Source organism: Pelecanus crispus, chromosome 1 (genome assembly GCF_030463565.1).
Source record: "Pelecanus crispus isolate bPelCri1 chromosome 1, bPelCri1.pri, whole genome shotgun sequence".
Classification (NCBI taxonomy): Eukaryota; Metazoa; Chordata; class Aves; order Pelecaniformes; family Pelecanidae; genus Pelecanus; species Pelecanus crispus.
This window is the reverse complement of record NC_134643.1, coordinates 45,882,013-45,899,358: the sequence shown is the minus strand read 5'-3', so window position 1 is coordinate 45,899,358 and position 17,346 is coordinate 45,882,013. Positions and strand designations below refer to the sequence as shown.

Here is a 17,346-nt window from a genome sequence, read left to right as displayed (position 1 = left end):
AGAACCTAAATGAAAGGAAATTCCTGGTAGAAAAAGCACCAGGACTGTGCAAAGACTCGGATCAAGTTGAACTGGGCCAGTGGAACTGGTTTAAATCAACAGAAATACTCGGTAGAAAAAATCTTACTCACAATGCAAAGATAACCTAAGGGCAGGAAAGGACACACACAAAAAAACTACTGAGAAAAGAGAGAAGTTATGGCTTTCTATAAAGACTTCTGTGGAAAGCAATGACTACAGCTGCGCGGGCCGGGAACAGAAGACGGTAATATGATATGGCATAGTTCCTAACGAAGTTAATAAAAAAAAGTCTGCCTACAGAACAGCTGCTTGTAGCTGGAGTTTGGATTAAAAGAACAGCGGCAGCCTAGAAGTCTGTTGGGTGGTATTAAGAGCATCAATAGGAGGAAAGTGAAGAACAAAGTAGAACAGATAGCAGCGGGCACACAACAAGAGTCTTCAGAAAATGGAGGTATCTGAAAAGAAAATGAATATTCTGTATTGATTACCTCTATTAATTTTTGAAAGCTTAGTTACCCAAAGGAGTTCCCTGGGTTAAGCTGATATCCCTGACCATACTAAATAGTACTCTAGTATAGACTGCTACTTTCAGGGGGACTCATCATGATATAAAGTCCTGCTCAGTATGAACAAGGACATCACAAATAGGTCCCAACTGATTTTACTAACATAAAAATGTAAAAAACTGTAGACTATTTTTCCCATGACTTGGGACTGATACTATCAGACATGCTTTAAAGGAAATCGCACAGTTGAGAACACGTTTTAAAAAAGCCCCCCCCCTTGGACTGCGTCTCTTAGTCCTTAGCACATTAGAAAATTCTATCTCTAACTATGGGATCTAAGCACTGAAAAACCAAATCCTACAAATCTAAGGAGAAATGCACACCTTGAAGCTAAGCTTAGAAAAGTAATGAAAAGCTGTTAGCATTCCAGTCTGAAATTAAATAAGAATGCTCAGCTTTCCAACAAATGGGACCACTGTCTACTTTTCAGCAAACAATTTGTTTGACCTCTAAATGCTGTCAATGTCAGCTTTGTATGTATATGTCACCACCATTTCTTATACGTTAATCTAGAGTTGACCTAGTCCTGAAAAAATATTTCTTTCATCCTACACTATATGATTCTTCTATTTTTATCTACCTGCTTATAAAAATAACATCACTGCAATTTCACTGGCAGCAACAAAGTGATCATTGCATTTGTCTAGTGAAGATTTCCCATAAACATCAAAGCCACTAACTGACATTTGGACATACCAACTAATCAGGAAATTTAAAAAAAAAAAATCCACATTACATTAAGAAAACAGAAATCTGGTAAAAAAAAAAGTCTGTTTCAATCATCTTGGAAAGAAGTGTTTCAAAGATTCTTAGTCATGATTCACTCTGCAATTTTTGGATGTTTTTACTTTAATACAGTTTGGAAATGTGAACTTGCAGCATTGATTGAACATGTGAAACATGTTGCTCTTATCTGTAGCAGTGACAAGTACACCAAAGCTCTTCCATTTCCAGTGCTGTGGCTTTGCAGTAGGTTGATTCCTCTGGATAACCAGGCCAACACACTGCACACCATGCTTGGGGCGCTAAGGACCACTTCAGGGTATGGACTTAAATATTTCTTCCAGTGCATTATGGTCATCTGTCGTTCTCTTCACAAGTTAATGAGGAAATTCATGTAACTCCAACTCACAGAGCTGCCATGAGCTGCCACATCCTAAGGGAAGGATTTATGGTGAAGGAAAACAGAGCATTTCCTTGGATATGAAGAAGGCTTTAAGCCCATGCTATGTTTTGTGCTCCTCACAGGCCTGGATGAAAAAAAGGCCCCCATTTTCCAATGGGCACCTCCATCCTGGAGGTACAAACCCAGAATCTTTAAATGTTCCCCTGTGCAGGGAGTAAAGACGTTTTATGCACAAGTAACAACAGATGATAATTTGCCACCTCCACACCAAAAGACCTAAGAAACTTCATTATCAATCCTTTTAGGCACTACTCTCCTTCATGCACAAGGCATACTTCTGTGTATAGCTACAAATTAGTATTGGCCAGCAAAATGAAGCACAGATTAAATTAAAAAATGTTTCCTGGACAAATTCCTAGCCATATTTCTTTTAAATGTAAGTTATGAATGAATCTCTACTAAACAGTAGAAAACAAATGGTAAGGACTGTCACTGCAGTACAATGGGGGCCTCAACCTGTTCCAAGACTCTGTGTTCAATTGTAATATTAAGTAGGACTAGCAGTAAGGAGGGAAAAATTACTCTGCATGTCTTAATACTATAATTGGTATAATGACAGTTTTCAGAGAAGAATAAAACGTCTATGAAGAAAAATCTAACTTAAAAAATTTAAAACAGCAGCAGTTTTCTTTTAATTATTCATGTTTTGAACCCCCCAAGTGGCTTTTTAATTGTTTTATTTTTATTCTTAACTGAATGACTACTACACTTGTCCCAGACTTGCGAATCTTCACAGTTTTAGTGTGCCTTTTGGAGAAGCTTCCCACTATTTTATGGCTCTTTCTCCCTTCTAAAAGCTCACTCAACCTTAATGAAATTTCATTTTAATATGTGTATTTTCTTGAAAATAATCCAAGGATAGCTATTCAGTCATAAAATCCAAACTCATTTATGCATGTGTACTTGCTATATTATCTTTCATACCCTGTATAATATATTTAAACACAAAGTTATATTACCATTACAAAGTCGACAATTTTTATAATATACTGCAACCTGGCAGAAGTGGTTTACCATGACAATGGAGCTAGATTAGACACAAAACACTACTAATTGCCTCATAAATTTAATCTTCATGATTCATGTTTAATTGTACCCGGATATGAACAAATTTACCTCAAAAAAAAAGACAAATAATCTTGCTAAGAATGTAAAGGTCAAACACTATGCAGTGAGACACTGAGCCAAATTTGATTTCACTTTATGTCAGAAATAAATGCATTGTCAGTGACTCAGTGCTGGCTACATATTCTGTGACTAATCTTAGACCACCATAAATAAGAAGCTGACAACAGCTATAAAACTGTTTCCATTCCCAAACATTAATCTCCAATTCCTAGTACCCAGTCACCACAAAACAATTCATGCAAACACACAGTTAAGGAAATGTCCTAATAATAACTAGTTTGTTGTAAATATGACTAAGCAACAACATGTGAGCCAATGCTAAAACAGCAAGAAACGGTCCACCCAGCGTATGTGGCAAAAAATACATGTATTGTAGTATAAATCCTTCACTTAGGAAAACTCCCAGTGATAAGACACATAAGTCACATGTTGTTACAAAACAGTCTGTTTTTTTTCTCCTGCTAGTACAACTCTACGTAACATAGATCACAACAGACTAACAGTCTGTCTCTCAAGCCCAGGCTTAATACCACATCCACAGCTTCTCCAGGCTTTCCTCAAGCACTAATTAATAGCCAACCCCAAATTTCTCAGAAATCCCAGCAATTAACTTTCCTAGGTGCCAGGCTTCTTTAACGCTACTAGAAGCCTTTCCCTCATCCACCAAGAAGTGAGGTACCTAGGAAGCCTTCTGGTCTCCTCTGCCCCAGAGGGTAACATGCCTCCTATAGGACTATCTCCAAAACCTTTGGGTTTTGGATGAGTCCAGTTTTAATTGCACATTGGCCTAACTGTCTGCACACCCATCCCAGTTTCAGTTTTACTCGAGCTCTGAGTCAGGGCTGGCTGTTCACCAGCCCTGATCTAAAAGAAAGGGTGGAGAGTTACAGCAGTTGAGAAGCGTATGTAGGTGCACGCTCACATGCATCCAGGTTCAGCACAGTAGTTAAGCTCACTACAGTGTTTCCAGCCAACACTGTAAGATATATGAGTATGCTTACCTCTAATATTTAAACAATGCTTCCTTCAGAAGTGGATTTTGAATACTGCCAATGGACAGAAGTTTCTGAGCAAAGAAGGCGGCAGATGACCCAGGCGGAAGTCTTAAATCACTAAGGAGCCAGACTGGGGGGGGGACCAACAGGGATCAGAAAATGCAGAATTTGGGGGGGAGGGGGCTGTTGTTGATCAAGAAGCCAATTCAGAGAGGGCATTTTTACCAGAAACAGGTATGAATGTTCCACCTCATTGTTCAAGTAGGAGATATGGCCAGGCTTTAGCAGGAAGAGGGGCAGTCATCAAAGTACAACCCTGGCTATTTTCACAATGTTGGCCGCATTATGCCAGCAAGGGGCTGCTTTGCTTATCCTCATTTGGAGCTCAGCCATTTGATCTGGAACCAAAGCAGTAGTAGTTCAGCTGATGATACAGACGTGGTCTAGATTCGTTCACATGTGCACATCTGCAAGTCTGATTTTAAGAAGTGCGGAAATCAAAGCTCAGTGTGGGCCACTAAGGCTTTGTGAATAGGAGAGATCCAAAGGCTGAACCTAAAGAGGTGCAAGCCGCTCAGGAAGCTACCAACAGGAAGTCTAAGCATAAGGGTAAGTCTGACCTCCTCCAAGTTTAGATGTCTGATTCAGGTCTGCATATTAGAGCTGCCCCCCTCCAACTGGTCATCCAGAACATAAACCCTGTTGCTGACACAGACTCTTGTTCTCTATTATTTGGCAGAACTGAGCAAAACTCACACTATCAGTTGAAATATATATGAGAATGAGTGCTGCAACTCATCTTTTAAGTTATTCAATAACATAGTAACTAAAGTATTACAAAAGCTACGTTTGGCTTCTAAGCATCAGGGGACACAGTCATGCCCTGCCATCCCACCCCCATGTTTCCTAATGATCCAGCTGTTCTGAATTAGAGAGCTCCTCAACTCCACTGCATGAGTTGAAGTCACTGAAGAGGAAACAAAAAAAGGAACTAAATGCAGTAATTGCTCCTGTAATTCAGTACGAAGGTGAAGTCTTGTTCTGGATCCTGCTCCCTGAAGATTATTTTTGATTTTTATATTAAACTATCACTGGAGAAGAAAAAACCAAGAGAAATAATCCCAAGAGTAGAAATCATTCCTAACTGGGGAAGAGAACTGAAACAGGCATTTGCTTCCTGGACTGGGAGTTGGGCTCCTCTCCACTTCCAGTTCAGAAGCTAGGCACATAGCTGTTTACACAGAAGCAGTGCTGTATTTTGCACAGAATTTCATCTCCAAGTTCATAAAGAAGTTTCAGGAGCCAAATGAAAGCACAGTCAGGATTAGCTGAAGTGTGAAGTGTGCATGGAGAGAAAGACAGACAGACTTTGGGTGATAATTTTTTACCTCGATGCCAAAAAAACTGCCTACGTTCTACTTTGGATTTAGCTCACCAGTTTCTTTCTTGTTAAAAAGTCCTATTCATCAAGAGTTATGACAAAGTCTTCTTGAAGAAGTTAAATGCTTCCTAATTGCACAAATTCTGAACAGCTTTATTGTCAATCAATGAAGTCATAGCATTGGACCCTGGTAGAAACAAAGCAACAAAATTTTTGCTCCCAACAATGCAGGATTTAGCTGCCTGCATTAAATCAGCTATTTCAGGCCTGCTTGTTTCAGTCATCATTTAAATTAAACAAAATAATTAACTTGAATGATTTCTTACCTTTTTCTGGAAGTGTACTGGCATTGCATATCTGTTCTTCACCATCACCAGCAGATGTTGCAGCTTTTATTTTAAATTGATAAGTAATATTGGAAAGCAGATTTCTAAAAGTATGCAGTGTATCGTAAGATGAAAAATTTGTAGAATTTCCTTCAACTGTTATGATGTAATGAGTAATTACACCGTTGGATGAAGCAGGAGGGTCCCACTGCACTAGGATTGATTGCCAACTCATTGCAATACAATGAACATTCTGGACAGCATCTGGTACTTAAAAGATACACATGCACCAAAGATTAACATTCCCACACAAAATGGTAATCACAGAACAGTATCGTCAGAGAACTAGACCCTGTGTGCATAGTGAGGGTCAAACATTTCAGTGGCACAAAAATTGATACGGTAAAAGAAGCACATTGAGAGAACAAAATACATCTTTGTCCTTAGTAGATGGTTCATTTCCAACTACTATGAACATGACTGATGGTAGTACTTGAAACAGAAGAGGCCATCTATCTGGCTTTTTCCTAGTTGTGTGCTCCAGTTTTATTTTCACATATGCTTGTATTTTCCCTATGTTTTTTTAATCAAAATGTAAGAAAACATACACAGTAGTGTGAAACTCATACACATATTCCACAACAGTATCAACAGCAGAAGTTCCTTATTTATCCGTTAGCTTTGTTTCTTTTAGGCACTGTACCATGTCTCTCTGTCCTTTTAGCAGAGGCACAACCTGCACAGAAGTCACTGGGCAAGTTTCAGAGCTGTCATATCAATGCTATCACCCTGTTGTTCCCCACCTTCTTGCAGGAGAAATGTTTTTAAATGCTCATAAAAATGTAATAAAAGGTAGCAAATATTGTACTCATGCTGAAAATAGAGCAATTATCTGTGAACAATTGATTAAATAGAACAATGAATTAAAGTATCTCAGGGAGGGCTAAAGTCCTGGCTGTACCAGCTAAGAGAAAATTAATACACAGTGAGGGGGGCCCCAACCTACTTCCTCTATTGAAACATGTCCAGGAATCCATAAAATAGTGAAAATACTGTGAGTGAGGTACCAGAAATAGAGGGAAATATGTTCAGCATCACTGCACAGAGGTAAATGAATCTCTTTCAAATTATTAATTTTCTTTTCAGAGTTCAAAGAAAACTTTTTTTCTTTTTTTTTTTAAAAAAGCAGCATCTGCAGAGGAAAGACAATTAACTAGCACTTTTAATAAAGACCAGAGACAGAATCCTTAGATGAACTCAATGAGGAACCGATCCAGCAATTGCCCAAAATCGGGGTTGGAGGGAAAGGAAACAATGCTGCAACTAGCTAGGCATAAAATCTGAGAAAAAGCTGTGAAATGACTAGACCACGGTCCTGTGGGCAATGTCTCTCCAGCAGTTCTGAAGAAAGTACCATGAGTATGGAATGTCAGTGATGAAATGAGACAACTGATGGATGACCATGGCTCTTGGGCAGGACAACCTCCAGCTGCAGAGATCCAACAGCCAACCCGAAGCAGTTCAGTGATGGTCCAGATTTCTCATGGTGTTGTAACTGCTGGTTACAACAAACAGCATACTTTTTCCCAGAACCTCTGTTTTATCAGCTCTGGAGAGAATATTTCACTGGAAATATGGTCTTAAAAAACTGTAGTCACCACATGGGATCTTTTGATACCTCATCTGCTTCCTTTGCTGTCAGTATAAAGGAACCTGGGAGTTCAGGCACAGTCCACTAATCCATGCCGGTCCCCTGGCACTGACAGACCTTATAAAGTACATCAGCCTGGGGATTGCTCTGACCTGGCAAAGGAGCTACAGTTTTGCACAAAGGCCAGTTTCACAAACCCACAGGCTCCTGGGCTCTCTTTAGTGAATGTTTAATATTCACTTGCAAATGATACAATTTTTCATTTGGAAACAACCTGCAACTGCAAAAGACCTGTAGAAGGCACAAGACAAAACTGTACATAATTAATTAATTAAGCCAGCTATATTATGTAGTCTTCCCCAGTTGCCAGGAAGAATAAGATCTAACAAATTAGGATATTTAATTAGTGGCTAGCTTCCCTTACTAAAATAAATTACAAAAAATGTTAAAAATTCGTGTTTGTTTAATGCAATTTCCAGATCATTTGCCAATCTTTTGTCCAGCTGCTTTTGATACTGCTAAAGTTTCAGTTATTTTCACAGGGATCTGAATTATTGCTTTGATCTGCAAAGACTGATATCTATCTAATTTTCCTCCCTTTATCTGTGATGCTATTAAAAGATTTATAGTAGCCATATAAGCCTCTCATTTCAGATGAGGACATTTCTAATTCTACACTTCCGACCTCAAACTTCAAACCCAGCCTATCCGGTACAATAGGAATGTGAATCGGCGTTGCGCAGGCAGAAGACAATGAGATAGTGTTATGTTACGTTTTCTTTGGAGAGAAGAGGAAGACTGTTGTTCAGCCATACAAGGAAAATATACATAAACAGAACTGCAGCTTAGAAAAAGTCACATCTAACCTGATTCCTTCGTTGTAAACTGGACAGCATTACTGAACTGATTGCCATTCCCAAGCTTGGTAAATGCAGACACACTGATAAAATAGGGGCTGAATGGTTCTAATCCAACCAGGTTTGCCTCATGGTTTGAACCTGAAATGTTCTTAAGGAAGGAAAAATTATTAGTACGCAATTAATCTGTGTAAATATTGTGGGCCTCACCTTGAACCCACTGAAATGAACAGAAGATTTAGAGCCATAGTCTTGCCTCTTCTACTCTGAGTAGCTTTCAGTGAAAGTACTCCTTGAGCTCAGCGAAAAAGAATGCAAGGTCAAATTCTTCCTTCCCTTTCTCCTCTCCCTCTTTCACTGTGGCTTGTGAGGAAGATATGCCAAAGGATGGTATCATAATTACCATAGCATTGTTAGAACAGATTAACTCCACATATGCCTTTTTTTACCAATACTGTAAACTCTTGTCACCTCCACACTGCCACATCTACCCCCCCTCACCTTCTACTTCCTTGCTACACCTCCGCCGTGGAAGCGCTCATGGGTCATAGCTTCTCATTTCTTTTACTTTACCTGAGCCAGACACACAGACTGATGAAAAGCTTCCAAAAAAGCTAAAAACACTGTTCATAGAATCCAGTTCCTGGTAGCTGTTTTTCACAGAGCATGCAAGGCATATTTTGTGCAAATGTTGAGGACTATAACAGCAGCAGGGAAAGAGCTGAATTTGAGCAAGAAAACCTGGTGAAGATTTTGTGGGATCCAAGTTATCAGAGATTTATGGTGCCTAACTACAGTATTTCTATATAAATTGCTCTGCCTGTCTTGCTGCCACAACCTAAATCGAATTTCTTGCCCATATAGCATTACAAAACATGAAGAAACATAAGGCATTGCAGATGCGTTCAAGTGCTCCAGCCAGTTTCTGTAGTCTAATTGAGTTTGAGTCTGCTTCAGATGGACAGTGGGGTACAATCTTTGGTGGCCTCCACAAGCACCCAAAGAACATGCTTCCAAAGGCAGCTGGCTGTAGAAGACACTGTTCCTCTTCTGTATGTGCACTGTGCTCCCCCTCTTCCAAGGATGACAGAAGAAACTGGGATGATGCCAGCACTTCATTCCACAATGGGGAGTAACAGCAGACTGCATAAAGGGTTGTACAGTAGGCCACCTCATGGGGACTGAATTCCACAATGCATATGCTTAACAACAGCACAGGCACTTTCCTTGCATGCTAAGTCTCTGCAATAAGGACTGTACTGCTGAGGGAGTTGGAGTAATTAAGCTCCTCACAGTCCCACACCTTACACTGCATGTCTTAAACTCATAGCTCACTGCAGCGATGCCTTTTCCCTACAGCTTTCGCAAGTGTCTCCGGTGAACAGAACTCCCAATATAGTTTGTAAGCAATCCTGAGACGCAATCCTGGCCTCAGCTTGCTGCCCTTACAGTTCATGGAGCATTTCTTGATGCCATCCAAGACACCAGATTAAAGCAGATATAAATGCCTTCATCAATTTCTCTATATAATTTTATAGCATCTATTTAAGTTAAAATTTATTCAGTTATTCTTATTCTGTAAAAATGAAAAAATGCAAACCTTCTTTCTTTTTGAATCTTGAAAGTCCACAGATACTAAACAGCTAAACAAAAATAGCCACAAAACAAGTCACTTAGGTAATTTTCTAACATCAAACTTACACCAAAATATGAACTAAAGATTAATAAAGTTTATCAGTAACGAAATATTAGAAGCTCTAAGCAAATTAAGATCTAACCAATTTTTTTCTATCTAATTTTAAAAATTGAATCACAGGCATGTTGGAAGGGAAAATAAGCTGTCTTAATAAACAGGCATTTAGAGGAGCTTCATAATTCCAGGAGCATTAACAGACATCCAAAATATGTGTCATCTATTTTGTTCCTAAAGCGTGAAAAAAGGATTTTAAAAAATTAAACACGGTTAATTATAAACATACCTGATAAAAAAGTTTTTCAGTGTTGTTTTGATAAATCTTAAAATTATATCTCATAATAACACCATTTGGCTGGGGACTTGGATCCCATTTTAGCCACACAGAATCTGCCGTGTAGTTGGTAATGGTCAAATTCTGGGGTGGAGCTAATGGCACTGCAAAAGAGAAATGCTCTTGAGTTCCAAATTACAAATAATCCAGGCAAAACCGAACACTTTGGAGAAGCAGAACATATGTATGCTTGTTATCATTTGTATCTGAACTCATAAAAAACTGTCTTCATTGCTATTTAAATATTTTTCTTTCTTTTTGGCATGAAGCAAATTCAATTAATTGGGAATACATGTTTAGTCAGCAAGGGATTTTCTCAGGGATCTAAGAAATCTATTAATCACTTAAACATCCTCATGGTCAGAACTAAGGCATTTTACAAAAGTCATATTACATGTATTGTTGGAATGTGATACACTGTGCTTCCTACATCTTATATTGAGCACAACTCGATACATATTTACAAGACATGTAATTTACCATGCAGGTGAGAGGAGGTCCATATAAAGGATATCTGTAAGAATATGTCAGAAATATTTACATATTTTATCATTTTTCAGTTACATGGGGGGATGAAGAGAAAGGTACTGTTGCTTGCTTTAAAATCCCTGACACTTGGTAAACTGTGACACATTCCAAAGGCAAAAGACATTTCTCCTTGGAGTTATTTTTGTACTCCTATGCAGAATGTGACCTCCTCTTGCACACTGTGGTGGAAGAAGGAGAACTCAGAAAAGACTTCCCTTGTAGTGTTTAATTCTGAAAGCTCCTCATGCACAGACCAATGGAAAATGAATCCTCCATCTCAACTCTCTCCAGCTCTGATGTTCAGCTCTGAAATGGATGCAATAACATAGGGCCAAAATTTCAAGTTGGTTACAATTGAATTTGCTCACCTGACTCATCTGTGTAGAACTGAAGCACGGCAGATGGACCAGGTCCTTTTATTGTTCTTGCAGCTACATAAATACTGTATAATGTGAATGGCAGAAGGTCTTCCAAGATGATAAAATTATTGGTAGTAGAGAGTGAGTTATTTCTTTCTGGCCCAAATAAGTTTAAATCATAACTTATTATAATACCACTTGGCTTAACAGGAGGGTCCCATGAAAGCATAACTGAGGTAGTTGAGAGATTTGAAAATGTTTTGATTATAGGTGCTGATTCTGGGACTACATGAAGAAATAAGAAAGAGAAAAACAAGGATAACCTCAGAAAAATATGAGTTACAATGAAAAATGTCTTTTAGCTATCAGTTAAAATTGTGTTCTGAGTGGAAAAATTCTATTTCATGGTCTCAACACAGAAATGTCTAGCAGTTGTTTGTGTCATTGTATAACAAAAAAGCTTTAAGTAACATGAGAAAAATAAACACAATAATCTTTTTTTTTTTTTAGAAAGCTATTTGGGTTTTTTTCTATACTTCCTTAGGAATGAATAAAATATACTTATCTTACCATCTTCATCAGTTCTTATATGCAGACTCAGAGCATGCAGTTCAGAAGATCCTTTATCAGTGGCGGGTGTGATTTGCAGAATGTAATCAGTATATTTCTCCAGATTGTCAAAAACTATGCTTGTGTTGTAAGTAAGGAAAGACAGTATCTTATTGGTTCCCAGTTGCAACAAACTTAGAGAAACATGAAAGAAGACTAAGCCGTTTGGTTGGGATGGTGGAAGCCAGCTTACATTTACAGAAGATGAGGAAATGTTTTGATAGACCAGATTTTCAACAGAACCATCTGGGACTAAGAGAAATAATAAGCAAAAAAGAAATGCATGGATTACAGTAATAAAGCATCCAAAACCAAAACATAAATAAATGCTGAAAGTATGATTAGTCTGTAAATATAATTTATAATATTTTGTACAACCTTTAAAAATCATTTATGTTTCACTATCAAGAGCAAAATATTTCGAAGGCACACATGAATAATCATCTATGTTAAATTTGTTTAACAAAAGAGTCTTAATGATGGTTTAAGACAATATTTTTATCACTTGTACCCAAAGAAGAAGCTTGTGAACTATGTTCTTAGTATTACAAAGCAAAGACTCAGATTAAAATGTCTTCCTTGCAAACAAAAATGCCGCAGTGTTGAAAACAGTACTTACTGGATTTTTTTTAACTTTGCCATCGTAACAGTAAAATATTTTTAAAGTTAGAGAGTATTTAATAAATGGAAGCACTGATATACACTGAGCACTAGAAAAGTTATTAACTTACTATCCTGATCTGTATACACGTCTATTATTTCACTGGTTTTGTTTCCATCTCCAAAAGCTGTGCTTGCAGTTATCCATAGAGTATAATGGCTGTATTTTGCCAAGTCATCCAGAACTGCAGACTGAGGCATACTGACATCGCTGTCGTTACCATAACTTGTGAAATTCTAAAGGAAAAAAAAAGTGTTGTCATTGAAAATTTTATTTATTAATTGATTTCTCTTTCTAGTTTCCCATTAGCCATCACCACCAACAACATAGTGTTCAGGAGACATAAACCTACACTTTGACTCCTAATGAGTCCTGATTTTTACTGAAATACTCCAGTAATTTGTTGTTTGATGTCTATTGTTACTCCTTGTAAGTACTACAGAGTACCTAATTGACTCCTCTTGTTGCATGTAGTTGTTGAATACCAATCCACCTTTTTTAGAACACATTAAATCTGTAATATTGCAATGTGTTTATCCATATTGCATAAGAAAATGACAAAAAAGTATCATCTGCTAATTGTTCAATGATTACATGATCACACATGTGATTGCCTTGCCTGATCTGTATGAAGCAAATCAAAGGACTTCTCTCACTTTATTCCATTTTTATGAAAGTACAGCAAATTGTCTGATTTTGAATTTAAAACTTCGAGTGGCAGAGATCTCACTGCAACACTTGATAAACTGTGCCTTTTGTTAGTTGTCCTTTTCATTAAAAACATGCCATTGCTTCTAATGCAAATGTCTATACGCAGTGGACTGCATTGAACTGAAGGAACTGACAGAATTTCTTTTCCTTGTGCAGTTACTTGCTAAAAAAAGGATTACACCAGAATCAAGTGCCACTTTCTTTTGAACTATATAAAAAATTGCACTAAAACTGTGACTGTTGCAGTAGGTTAGTGCTCTAGATCAGCCCCTGTGAGGAGGCAATTCCTGTTTGGAATGAACCATTTTGGAAACTGAAAAGAAAAAAATATAAATCAGATTATTTACATAAGGTCAGCTATATGACATAACTGAATGTGTCAAATCACCCACTGCTTCACAGGAACCTGACTTAGATGATCCAAAGCAGTTTGGTTCATGATTTGAAAACTGTTGAGGGGTCATGTACACACATAAGCATATTCAGCTCCAGCACTGGGTAGGAAGTCAAAGCTTTGCTCCTGATTCGAAGACTCAGTATCATTCCTCTCCAGCACCCACATTGCCCAGTTGAGCAGATGGCATGGGCAGCATTTCTGAGGACCAAAGAAGTCCTCTTAATTTTATTACATAGCAACATTTTCATGGTGAGCTGGATTTTGCCCAACGCCCTGATGAATTGCCTAGTACACATTCCAGTTATTTGGCCTGCCCACGATTTCCGGTGTTACCTCTTATTCGCACCCTCCAGCTCCTTAAAATCAAAGCTGGCTTTAAATTAAATGCTTTCCTAAAAAAGAGAGGCTGTGATAGCAGACTTACTAAAACAGGAGGAAGGTGACTGTAACGTTTCCATGTTTAAATTCAGAAATACCACATATAAACAGGCATACTAAAACCACATACTAAAAAATGGGTTATATTTCTCTTGAAAGTTCCTACTGAAGTCACTATGATACACTCTACCAAACAGTTGAGTCAGTACTGTGCAAATTGATAGTTCAGTATGCAGTCTTGATGTCTGTCACCAATACGTACCAATTTATTTATCTAATCTAACACCTCACCAATTTTTTTGTACAGGCAAAATTATTTTATTTCAGCAGAAAACAATAGGTGACACTCTCATTCATTTCTCTGAGATTTTTATACCAATATCTGAAGACCTAGTTTTGCCTACAGTCACTAGTGCTAACATAACATAAATAAGTAAACTGTTTGTTTGGCAATGAAAATGTAAGCCTTTGTTTTGAATGCAGAACAGAAGCTGCACAAATTGGCAGTATAAATTTCTATATCCGCTCCTATTAACAGACTTAGGGCACACTGTTAGGTTTGTCTGAAAGATTAGGTTAAGTCAACATCAGTCAAAATATGAAGACATTCCACCTGAATATATTACTTTCTTCTAAATGCAGATGAAAGCTCATCCTATCTTCACCTAACTAACTGAAAAAGGCTGGGAAGAGCTTTGCTTTTCACTTGGGTAGGGTAAGATACAGGAAATAGAGGACTGAATTCTAAGGTATTTAATTAAACTCTCTGATGCTCAAACACAGTATGACAGAAAATACCTTCTGACACAGAAGCATCATTCTGCTACCCTCCTGTTATTATTATTAGTTATTGTAATTAATAATAATTTTAATTGATAATAATATTATCTAATAATAAGATCAAAAAAAAAGGACCTTAAATAACTCTCTGAGTTTTCCAGGTAAAAATGTCAAAGGTACCAAATCAAGTTCTGATTCTAGATTTAATGGGAGTTTATTGGTATAAACAGCTGAAAATCCAACTCTTAGTTCAAAAAGCATACCTTTACCATTTAGTCAGCTGCCTGGAAGCTAAGGACTCAGTGAACCAACACGAATATTACAACAACAGGCTTTTTGGTGGTTCAGCAAAAACTGTCTTAAGAGGTAGTCCCCTTACTATCAGGAGCCCAAGGACTGGAGACTACCTCAAACTTCTGATAAAATATTAGAAAAGAATGAACACATAATTAAGAGTAAGGGTGAGCAGGAAGAACTGTGTGGGTACAAACTGAGCAAAGATGAAACTTGCACTAATTGTACCCTGGGGATAGAAGACTATAGGAAGTTTTACAATTAACTGTGGCTGCAGATGAAAGCAAATGGCTTAGAATCTTTGGCTACAGCTGAAGAAATTATTCCTTCTGTCCCTTTCTTCATCCATACATGAAAGAAGTTTTGACATAGCAAAGTATCAGATTATTAAAAGCAGCTAAGTGTAAGCAATACACACAGGCCATGAAATGTCAGCAGAAAGTAGTATCTTCTTCACCCCAGGAAGCAGCAGAAATTTCCAGTGGCATAAAGCTGTAATTAGTTGTATACAGACAACACAGTGCTGCTGTTCTTCACTGTTAACCTTTTTCCACCCATTCTGTTTCCTTCTTTAGGTTCATCATATTGCACTGTTGTTCTGAGTTAGAGTATCACATACTTGACTCTGGCAATCAGGTGAGAGTGGTGACACTGAGGGCTAATCCAAGCCATCCCTCAAGGAGCGTAATACACACTGTTCCAGTACCAACCAAAGTGAAGATATTTCCTTTTTGTGTGCTGTACCATTCTGAGGCCATCTTTTAAAAAAATTGCAGTGTATTTTAGGGAAGTTCCCCTTTTATCCCTCTTTTGGTCATACTGGTGAAAGAAAATGTTTGATTGTTAAGTTAATATAGCACATTGCTTGCATCCCTCATCTGCATCCCAAGGGCAGACCAAGGTGAATTTCACTCTGAACTGTATCCAGTCATGGTCACTTAGGTTAGCTTGAAGTACAGCAGTTGGATGATTTGGGATCTAATGTTCAGTCTCTAGAAGGGTGGTGGGCTTTTTTTCTCTACTAGCTCCTGGTTCCCCTGTCTGGTTTGGCAGAGCAGGACAGTTGTCATCTGTACTGAAATTCCGATACTGGAGAACTTTCTCCAAGCATAAATTTATATTTGTAATTAGCACCTTTCCCGCTTTCTTGCTAATCAAAACACAAGTATAGAAAGATTGAATAAAAGAGTTTATTCAAGTCAGTGATATCTCTTATAGATCAGTATTTAGCAATGAGACAATTACTTCCATAGATTCTTTGACTCCTTTCCTTGGTAAGACTGAGAATGTGGGCAGTATGATCACTTCAAGCGTCATGTAAGGAAACCACAGAGCAAAATTTGCAAAGCTGCTATTGCAAATAGTGAAAGCTCAAACTGTAGGAATCCAGCAGCATCACAGAGAAATGATGTGAACAAGAGGTACAGTGCCATGTCATCTGTGTAGGAAGTGCTCTTGGTCAGAATATGTCCTATCTTTACTGCACTGGGACAGAGCAGTGAACGTAAACCAAAAAGTAGAATTCTCCCTAGACCTATGGCAGTAGAAGATGAAAGAGAAAACTGGACTTCAGTCTAGCCTGGTGCAAGTGATGGTTTCTTCTATTTGGCTACCAGTCATTCCTCCGTCTCTGACACTTTTTCTTTTACAACCTGTCAGCATCCCCATAGAAACAGCCCACTCGTATACCAAAATCCTCAAATCTAATCTCCATCACTAAATTTTTCCTTCTGCTGTTCTGGTGCTGAATCCTAGGTCTGAGCATCGCAGGCCTTCTGATTGGACAGCCGCAGCATCATTTTTCACGTAGACCTGCAAAGCAAAGAAACTATATGTTATTTTTCTGCCCTATGAAGGTATGTAACTTTTTTGTTTTTCTTTTTAAAGGAAAACTATTTTTTTGCAAGTTTCTGCATCATGTCAAGCAGCAAACTGCATCCTTTATCTCAGGTCTTTTGCTTTTTTCCCCTGAAACAAGATGCTTTACTCTGCAGCTACTGATTTCCTGCTTTTAAGACTGCTGTTTGTAATCAGTGCTTTATACTCATTGGGCTTTAATATGCCTGAGGAGTTTGAGAATGTGTGAGGAGAGGCAAGAATTTGAGACAACAGAATAGTAGTAGTTTTAGTATGACTTTTATATCTATTTCAGAGTATGACAGCATTGGAAGATGTTAATTTGCTTGAGATACTTCAGATACTTCAGCTGGGACATTTTTTCAGGCATCTAGAAGATACACTTTGACTTGGACCTCTGTTATGTCCTGACAAAGAAGCAGATGAAAGACTGGCAGAGAATGGCTGCCTACAGCAGAGTGTCTAAGCAGGTGGGGTTCCTGTGAATGTGAAAAGATCATCTACTTCTTTAGTTCTCCTATATCATTTCCCAAACTGAAAATACAGTTTGTATAAACATAAGCAGAACGGTGTCCTAGATGCAGAAACATCCAGCCAAGGATTATTTCTTTCCAAATGTGTGCAGTACAAAACT

At 38.0% G+C, this 17,346-nt stretch overlaps 1 protein-coding gene across 1 annotated transcript in view; it reads right to left on the bottom strand.

The window, feature by feature from the left end:
• Positions 1-17,346, bottom strand: part of PTPRQ (protein tyrosine phosphatase receptor type Q) — a 113,809-nt gene that overhangs the window by 52,878 nt on the left and 43,585 nt on the right. Inside the window, exons 20-25 of the mRNA XM_075727964.1 lie at positions 12,366-12,531; positions 11,596-11,886; positions 11,035-11,310; positions 10,091-10,242; positions 8,121-8,262; positions 5,604-5,873 (exon numbers count right to left, since the gene is read on the bottom strand). Of these exons, the coding sequence (XP_075584079.1) occupies positions 5,604-5,873; positions 8,121-8,262; positions 10,091-10,242; positions 11,035-11,310; positions 11,596-11,886; positions 12,366-12,531 (1,297 nt within the window). The remainder of the gene's footprint in view (positions 1-5,603; positions 5,874-8,120; positions 8,263-10,090; positions 10,243-11,034; positions 11,311-11,595; positions 11,887-12,365; positions 12,532-17,346) is intronic.